The sequence below is a fragment of the Corythoichthys intestinalis genome, chromosome 9 (assembly GCF_030265065.1).
Source record: "Corythoichthys intestinalis isolate RoL2023-P3 chromosome 9, ASM3026506v1, whole genome shotgun sequence".
Taxonomy (NCBI): Eukaryota; Metazoa; Chordata; class Actinopteri; order Syngnathiformes; family Syngnathidae; genus Corythoichthys; species Corythoichthys intestinalis.
Genome location: NC_080403.1, coordinates 6,396,181 through 6,406,134, shown reverse-complemented (window position 1 = coordinate 6,406,134; position 9,954 = coordinate 6,396,181). Strand labels below are relative to the sequence as shown.

Sequence of the window (9,954 nt, the reverse complement as noted above, 5' to 3'; positions counted from 1 at the left end):
TTGGCCAGCAGTGTATTGGTATCTGTTTGAATATAGTTTAGGTTTTTGGGAGTTGGACAATATCGGGAGATCAGTTAAAAAGTCATTAACTCTACTTTCAATTTGTGTGTGTGAAACTATCCGTTGTTGGGCATTGGCATGTAAATTAGTTTAAAGTTGCATTAAGAAGCATTAATGAGGTTTGCTGATACCTGTAGAAACCCTCTATATATGTATCCTCTATATAACAGTTACAATGTAAATGATTTAACCAGCATTTCAAAATAAGTACTGTATCCTTACTTGAATTTAATTCAGCAATCATAAAGTTGCTGGCTGTTCCAAAAATGTGTTTGCATAGGATTTACCCATCCTTGTTGTGTTTTCTCTATGGTCCTCTCCTCACAGTAAATTAATTCTTAATCTGTGAGAGATGTGATTGAAATGAAAAAACATGAGCCTTATTGTTAAATATATATTGTATATACTAGTGTGTGTATATATATATATATATATATATATATATATATATATATATACATACAGTATATCTCGTATTGCCCCGAACATAAGACGGTGTTTTTTGCATTGAAATAAGACTGAAAAAGTAGGGGCCGTCTTATATTCGAGGTCTAGACGTTATCCCCATTCACTATGCTAGATGGTGCCAGATATCATTGAAGCGATGTTCTGCCATGACAGATCTGAGATACTCTCAAGCTTAACCAGTTTGCATTATTTTATTGCATTGTTTTTCCTTATTCAGATTTGTTTCAAGACTACAGTTACAGTTAGACTTCACTTTGATGGTTAATGCAGTTATTGCAATTTTGTTGATTTATCACAATAGATTGGTTTATTTACATTTCAAAAACCACAAGCCATTCATTTAAGAATGTGACTGCATTTTAGTTTACATATTTAAATGTTCAGATATTAAGATTTGAATGAGGCAAAATAACATGCTTTTTCTCGCAAATATATTGTTATAATCATTTGTTTCGGATGTACTGTAATTATGTTCTGTATAAAAATTTGGTGTTCAAAAAGTCTTTTTTTCAAACGAGTTATGAAAAAGAGGGCGTCGTCTTATGATCAGGGCCGTCATATATTCTGGCCAATACGGTAATATATATAATACACTGGATGCCCCTTAATCTTCTCAATGGAAGCAAGACATTCAGTTTTGCTTGGAGAAATGAGCTGGTCTTACTGTAAGTCTAATTGATACTTAATTTTTCAATGACGTCTCATGTCACTTGCTTTAAAAATGTTAAAATACAACTCTGGTATGTATTTTCATATTACAAAAAAATGTTTTTATTTACATTAGTTACATGAAAGCACACACTTTTCTCTGCACATTCTCCTCAGTAGTTTTCATTATATACTCTCTAAAGATGCTCACATTTTTAAAGACTAAGTTAAAATTAACATTTTTAACTTCAAACTTTTGATATATTCACATTACTGGAAGTACAATAAGATATAGGAACAGCTGTAATACAGTATCGCTGCACACAACATGACAAATTAGGACAAGGCACGGCGCAAGGTTTCACGAGCCATTTCTTACATGAATTAAATAGGATTTTGTACACAAAAAATGCATTCATTCTAACAGGTAGAAAATTGCAATTTTTTAAATTGGTTCATTCATGATGCTTTGTTTAAATTTTTAAAATTCAATTCAAATGGCATTTCATTTTGAAAGTATATGAACAACCTAAGCATGAAAATGCTAGAATATATCTAAACTGTGAACTTCTATTTTACACTATGACTGTTAAAACTGTTACAACACTGCTTGTAAAGTTGATAAAAGTTCCACAATGGTGACAGTTAACCCTTGGACCAATGATTCCAGCAGCATAGCTCCTAATGTTTTGTATGATTTTCTAACTAAATTTTCACAAACCACTGTCCACGTCATCTAAGTGTAAACCGAAGAAGTCAACATAGAGCATATTAAATCTGTACAAAGTAGGACTCGTGAGCATGGGTTCCGCTCCCAGCAGTGTCTCTGCAGCCATTCTGGATGCCACGGCGACCTGGCTTCCTTCATTGGGATGCTCTCACAAAGAAGAAGTCGTCGAGTCCACCACTTCTCGGCCATTACACACTGCTGGCACATAGTTGGAAGCTGATCCTGCAAAAGGATGTGGATGTTATTAAAAGCAGTGTTGTAAGTGCTTATCAAGGAAGGAGGCAAATTCGTTTCCCGAAGTCAAAAACTCAGAGGGAAAAAATGTGAACTATGGATCAACATGTGCAAACGTCCAAAAGGCCAGTTTAACGCCAGCAAGGTGAAGCCATTCAAATTCAGAAGCAGTAAACATTTTGTTGGATGCCATGGTCCTACAGATGCCAATCCTAATCCATTGCCTACCACAGCCTGCCCCGAAGAAGTAAGCCGTTTTGATATTTTTACTTATTTTTTAGCATGGCATTTTGCCATGCTGCTTCCGTCTGACAATGAATGACCTGGGGGGGGGGGGAAACATATATATATATATATATATCACAACAGTCATGTAGGTCTATTTTTCTAAAATATGGATATTTAAATAAATATTTTTGGCCTTGGTCTTTTTGTAGTAAGCCTGTTCATGCCTACAGGTAGGCTTTAGATTTAACAGCTTTACCTTTTCTATTGTAAAGAAACAACCTTAGTAAGGGGGAAGTGTAAATTAATTAATAGGATTAAAATTTATTATTAATGAAAAAATCAAAAGAGTTTGTTGGCTATCACTGAGTAGCATTTGCAATCGCTACACAAAAATAGCAACATAAATTCGGTCAGAGACATAAGACAACCAGAGGATATAATATATAAGAAATACAGGGCATATCATGGTCAAGGATAGGTTGTTGAAGCAGGAGAATGTCATTGTCAGTGGCGTAAGGCAATGCACACAAGAAAAAGGTATCGATAAAAAAGCTACCTCTGAATCAGGTCAGCTCTTTTTCCCGTTTTTTTCAGCCCTCACACTCAAGCCATCTCTTTTACTGAACATTTGTATGTTCTTCCACATTTTACCAGTGAATTTGGCACCAGGAAAATAATTTTTGGACAGAATTGGTAGGTTTAGCTCAGTAAACATCTCGTTCGTACCAGTGACGTGCAGTGAGGTTCATGGTTGGTGAGGCACTGACTCCTTCAGTGTCAGATTTCCAAATATATAATCCAAAAAGGGTAGCTTATTCAATTGGCTACTGGTTATTTTATATCTCATCAGCATTCTTCACAAAACACGCACACACGGTACATATTATCGATACGTAAAAGTAAGAAAATAACATGCATTTGCTCTACACCCTCAATGTGTTGGCCGTCACAGTTCTATAATTCATGCAACATAAATGAGAGTAAAGAGTGATGTACAAAACCACAGAATTCAATTCTGACCTTTAGTGAAATATTCAGTTGTTTTTAAAACTTTTAATTCCGATACTTTAATCAATTTATTACAGATTGCTAAACAAAAAGTGTGAAAAGAAAAACAAAGAATATTTTATTTAAGGCCAAAATTTAGTTTTTAAATATTCTATTGTATTTTTCTTAGTCTAAGCTCTTTTTTTTTTTTTTTTTTTTTTTTTTTTTTAAATAAGATTGAAATCAAAACTGTTTGTGGTCTTGCGCCTGTCCTTCACCACAAAAACCGCCGTTACTTTGGAAGGGCATAGGTTTGGTCTCAACATTCGTAGGGACGATATAACAGCATAACCTGCATGTAGGTACACTTTTTGCTGGGGACGGGACATCAATAAGACCAAACAGATTGGATGAAGGGGGCAAAGGGCCACATTTCTCATGTATATACCCAATTAATTAATAGGAAAAATGATCAATGCAAAATAAATCCTTATCTACTGATAATAAATTTTACGTGCATTGGTTCAGATGATACACTGTTCGATTCAAACCTTTGTTTTAAAAAAATACTAAAGAAACATTTTGAAAACTTCCTGAATAAATGTCTGGTTTTTATTAGCAAACATAAACATAATGAAAATAATTCACTTAATAATGTTAGGGTCAATTCTATCCTTACAACATATGGAACTATTGAAAGATCTAAATTCTCTATATAACAGAACATTATATCATGCAAAAAGGGTAAGGTTGCTTAAAAGTTGGTGGGGACAGTTTTAGCATCCTGAAAAGTTGGTAGAGTTATGTCCCTACCGTCCCTATGCAAACCTACGCCCTTTTTTATAAAAGTCCTCCTTATTTTCCTTTACTTTAAAAAAATCTCTCCGCCTCAATGGAGAGGATTGCTTCAATTAGATCGTTCTGTGTTCTATTTGACAAGCCAGAAAACACAGTGGATGTGTCCAAATGTCAAGCTAACCTTTCATCTTTCTCAGCAAAACCATGTAATCGTTCTACATATATGCCACGTTTAGAAGAGCTTACACGCTCATCGTTACCACGAAATGTTAACTCCTGTTTAGCTAGGATGCAGGTTGCATTAATGAGGTCTTTCAAACTCTTTCGGTTTTCCTTTACCTTAGCCTTGTGGATGCTACCGTTGAGCTTCCGCTGTTCGTCAAAGCCAAATCGATCCTTGAGCTTCCAAAAGTTTTTAAAGCAATCAGGCTTTGAATGTGAGTGGTCGAGCTCTCATGTTTGCTGAGGCTTTGTGGTAGTTTTTTTAATGTCACAATATCTCGTGTTAGTCCAGACATTGGCACAAGTTGAGAAGAAAAGGCAGGGAAAGCAGCAAAGGCGATTTTTCGAAGGACAGCCACATAGCCAGTCTTTTCGGGTGTACCAGTCCGTTTGAAAAGCGCGAGTTATCTTCTGTCCCGTAGTTTAAAGCAAACCTTTTAGCTCCGGTGTTGAGTTAATCGCGTCCACTTTTGACGGAAAGTCCAGTTTCACGTACGCCCCCTTTCAGTGTGGCAGAGTACTATCTGCCGCAACCTGTGCCTTTTCACTGCGGTTTTATTTCCCATCAGCAAAACTAAATATGTCGCTAACAAACATTAAGCTTTAAGGGTTAAAGACATTAGCCAGACTGTGGAAAATCAGGTCAAATAAACGTATCTGGAAACATTATAATGGCGACATGCAGATGTACGGCAACCAGCACGCTCCAATTCCATGTATCAACCCAGTTTGTTATGGATTGCGCATTCAGAGGTGAGGCTTTACTTGTTGCTGCCGCACCTCTCGTTTAATTTCTTTATTTGAACAGGAAATAGGCAAATTCAGCGATTTTGACTATAAAAAATATTTGAAATGAGTCATACATAAAGAGCAATGGACAAATATTAATATAAATTTGATGCTATAATTATTTTTTTGTCATGATGACAGGTGAGGCTCTGCCTCCCCTGCCTCCCCTGACCGCACGTCACTGGTTCGTACACTATTTACATGCAGCTAGCATGAGGGACAAATTCGAGTTTGATCCCCCTAGCAACAGTTGCCAACGTTATGAATATTAATGAGGAAAGGTGACGTGTTACGTGCGGTACGCTATTCCGATTTGGGAGATGTGACAGTTCAGACCGCTGCTACATTCTGGAAAAATCTGGCCCAAGTCGGATTTAAACCACATACAAAATTGACCCAGATCGGATCTGAAATGGTGTACTTCTATACGAATTGTCACATTCAGACCGTCAAGTTAATGCCTCACTCGAGTTGGAAAAAATCGGATACGTGAATTGAGATCTGTGGTATGAACCTAGCCTTAGTATGGGCGCCTCTGCTCGTTCTCAAGATTTTCCTTTATAAATCATCATTTCTATGGCTCAGCAATTTCAGTTAAACATATCAGAGAGCAGGCAAACAATAATATTTGAGAAGTGAAAAAAGATTGAGAGGAATTAAGGGAAGTGCGCAATAATTATTTAAATAAAAGAAGCCAAGTTTATATATTTGGGAACACTTGTTTTTTTCTGAATTTCAAATGTTTTGCACTAATGGATCACAAATGTTGTTTTTTTAAGTTCAATGACCCATGATCTACTGTACATACACAAATGAAGCCAATAATTAGATTTAAATTGGGCTTCATTTTAGTATACAATCAAACCTGACTAATATGGATATTAAGAATGGTCCAAATACATTCAGCCATAATCAAGACCCTAATTTAAAGTTATAGAAAGCATTTAGAGGCTGTTACATTGTAAAAGGAGGATCTACACTGCAAATTTATCACGTCTTAATCAGATTATTTTTCTCAAATCTAGTCAAATAATTTTCTCCATCTTTTTTGAGTGTTAAAGACTAGTTAACAGATTAATGAGTCAGATTATTCCATTTAATTTAAGTAAATATTACAATTCTTATTTAGGCCATACATGTATAGGTTAGTCATTTTTCACCTAAATCAAGAAAGAATTGCTTTCAAATAATGTTTTCAACAATATATATTCTTGAATTAAGAACATTTTGACATTTAAAAAAAAAAAAACATTTTTAAGATTAAAATATAGTAATTTATTGCTTAAAATAAGTGTTAAGCGTATTTTCACCTAGCTATCTTTCTTTATTTCAAAAAATCTAAGTGAGTAAAATTTACTTGAAGCACTGGCAGATAATTTCACTTATTTCTAGTAGACTTACACTGAAAACAAGGGAATTTAACTAGTTTTAACGAGGTGTGTTTTTGCAGTGTACACAATGTGCAACCTCTGTTAACATAAATACAACAGATTTTCTGATGTGAAAAACTGAGACTATATAACCACTAAATAAACCCCAACAAAACTTTCCTTCTTTAATGTCATTTGAAACTCTTGGAATTGAATTGGGACCAAAATTAAATTCAAAACCAAGGCCTAAACTGAAGTAGCAGGTGCAGCGTTCTTTAACGGAGTCCTTGCAAGTTTACACATTTGGACTTTTGGAGCACTATGGTGGTAAAGGCGACTTGAAAAGACTAAATTATTCAAGCAAAAGTGTATTGATGAAATCAGATTTTTGATTGAAACTATATTTTTCAAATAATGGCACTATCTGGCTCATTGCTCATGTCCCATCTGGCCCTACAGTATTTGCTACATGATGCACCACCTTCCCATTCGATACAACACAAAAACAATTTAGGTCTTATATAATTTGATTTTTTTCAAATACACAGTTGTTAAACTGTTTTTGTTTTCTTCGTTTTATTTTTGCTGTTTTGTTTTGCACTGTCTGTCACCTCCGAAACCTTGCTCTGACACTACTACTCCACATATCCAGAGGGAGTTTAACAAACTCCTTTGTTGCACAGTAAAACTATATCCGGCAAGAAAAAGGGCATTGAGATCATACTGCATCACTAAGCAGCAGAAGAAAACAGGGAGAAAAAGTTGTTGCATAAATAACACAGTTTTCCTGGAAAAAAATAATGTAAATATTCACATCTGTAACAATATGCTAGTAGTTTAAAACAGAGGTGTATGTTTATTTGCAATATCCCGTCTTCATCAAGATTTCCAATGTTATCTCTTCTATATTATTCCACTCCTTGGACCCCTGGGAGCTATATGCTGTAATTCAGACATTGAATAAACCTCGAGAGTGTCCCTAGTGAGCTGTGATAATATTATTCATTTTCACAGAGGAAACAGAATATATACCATGTAAATAGTTTTGTTGTGTGATCTGTCTACACGCGTTTCGCCACCATTTGTGTTCAAATATCGGGCTGATAAAACCTTATAACACCATAGGCAGAGTTTGACTCTTGTGGGAGGGGGTTGGGGGGCACAACATGTTGATGAACCCGAAATGTAGTGTCAGCAATAAAATTAGCTTACAATATATATACTGTACATCTTGACACTGTTCGTGTTCAATCCTCAGTTCAAGCTCAGTTGTAGTTGAAGCTTTTGGAAGCCTAGGTTTAAAGAAATTCTAAATATCCATCTTGTCTCCTCAGGTGTAGTTTTGGCTTAGTAAAACAAAGGACCGTCTCTAAGGTGCTAATCACATGATCTGTTCTAAAAAATGATTTAGACCCATTATAAAATACATTGTAGGATTGTTGATCATTTCATTCATTATTGTTGTTTTACTGCTTTACTTTTATTTATGGACAACATTTTAACAGCTAGGTTCTATTTTATAGACAATTTTTTTGACATTAGGCTTAATCTTCCAGTAATCTTCCGGTAATTTAATTAGTCCATGGAGTTGGTTTTAACAAATTCCTGGCAGTTTGTTAGTTATTTGTTAGTTTCAGGGCTCTGGAGTGGCTGAGCTAGCACAAGTCAATAGTGCCTGCTCGGCAAGCCCATAGAAGGCAATATTAACACATCCAAAATGCAGATCGTTGTTTGAAATACCAATGCGGCCAAAATAATGTCAGACCAAACTGCCGTAATTAACTTCATTCTGCAGTACTATTTTTTTTAGATGCATAATGCTACCACAATAGAGCGGAGTGTTTCGGCCACTCGTCCTAAGTCTGTTGGGGAGTCTCTCTTGTTCCTACAAAAAAACAAAAAATCAGCAATGGAAAAAACAAATGTGACATGGCGCCACCCTGCTTGTCTAAACTGCCTGTTCCCTGCAGAGCTGCTGGATTACAAATGTTGCTGTTCTCACTACAATTATTGACTTGCAATGGTAGGTTTTAATAACTTTATCCTGAAATCATAGCCAACACTATATCGGTGATTCTCAAGCGTGCATATGTTGTTTTTTTGTATGTTGTTTTTTATTGGTATGCTAAGCAGGGACCATTGACTTTTGCTAGCTCAGCAACCCCAGAGCCCTGAAACTAACAAATATCTAACAAACTGCACAGAATTTGTTTAAATCAACTCCACCGACTAATTAGACCGCCGCTTACTCGAAGATAACCCTTATGTAAAAAATTCTGAACTTTTCCTTTAAATTCATTAAAAGGAAAGTCAGATACATGTATTGAATTTTTTTGGCCACCAGGGGAGCATTGCACGCCCTGCCACCCCCCCTGAATCTATGCCTATGTATAACACCATCACATAGAAACTTTTGGACAGTTGATAGTAATCCAACAGAGCGTGGTAATAAATATCTTTAAACCTAATGGTTGAAGAAGTGTTTCTCTAATTGTTGGGAAGTGATGATGTTGAGCTCACTGTTACCAGACAGTCAAACAATTTATGAAGGATCAAAGCAACAGTTTTTGTGCATGTGTGTGTACACCTTTGGAGTAACTGGAACTGGGAACAGATGCAGAGGCCGATACGGTGGCACTGAAGCGATTGGCGGTGACCCTCAGCGAGGTCACGTTCTTCTGAGGCTGGAACAGGATGATGTGGATCTTGGGAGCAAATAGGCAGCCCAGGACCACGGAGCCACTCAGACTGACAGAGATGCACATGGTGGTGGTCTGGACCTGCGAGGCACATGGCATGGCAAAGGGTGAACACTGCATTCATTCTCCACCATCCCTTTTTCTTCTATCCCCTATCATCACCTAGCAACCATGAATTTATTAGTCCACCAGTAAATAAAATTAAATACAGGCTGCACAGGCAAATCTTTAAATACTTGCCATGCTTTCTCCTCATTTACCTTTACCATAAAATAGGTCCTTTCAATCATAATGTCATATTAGTGAGTCCCCTATTCAATTAAATTCATGACACAAATGTTGGCCCATCTTGGAAAGAAAATCAATATGTAATGCATGTACATTAAATATTAACAAAGCACATACAGTATGATAAATGTGTTACTTAACATTTCTTATTTATCTTAAAATTTAACTGAATGTTCATTAATGTGTAAGACTACAAATTCTATGTACTGTATTTTGCAGACTATAAGTCATACTTTGCCGCTTGAGCACCGGCCCTTTTGCCCCTATATACCCCCAGTGCCCCTACTGACTGGGCGTATGTGTGTGCTGGCCGACTGTGCAGACATGCCACTGAGTACTTTATTTGGAACACCGAAATCACCGTCTGTGTTCTGCTAAACCGCCACATAACCCCCCCCCCCCCGCCTGCTGTTCCTCTTTGAACTGGGTGTGT

General features: G+C 36.3%; 1 protein-coding gene across 1 annotated transcript in view; it reads right to left on the bottom strand.

The window, feature by feature from the left end:
• Positions 1-575: 575 nt before the first annotated feature.
• The window catches only part of grm2b (glutamate receptor, metabotropic 2b), a 118,872-nt gene continuing 109,493 nt past the window's right edge, over positions 576-9,954 (bottom strand). Inside the window, exons 5-6 of the mRNA XM_057846421.1 lie at positions 9,122-9,314; positions 576-2,128 (exon numbers count right to left, since the gene is read on the bottom strand). Of these exons, the coding sequence (XP_057702404.1) occupies positions 2,055-2,128; positions 9,122-9,314 (267 nt within the window). The 3' untranslated portion in view covers positions 576-2,054. The remainder of the gene's footprint in view (positions 2,129-9,121; positions 9,315-9,954) is intronic.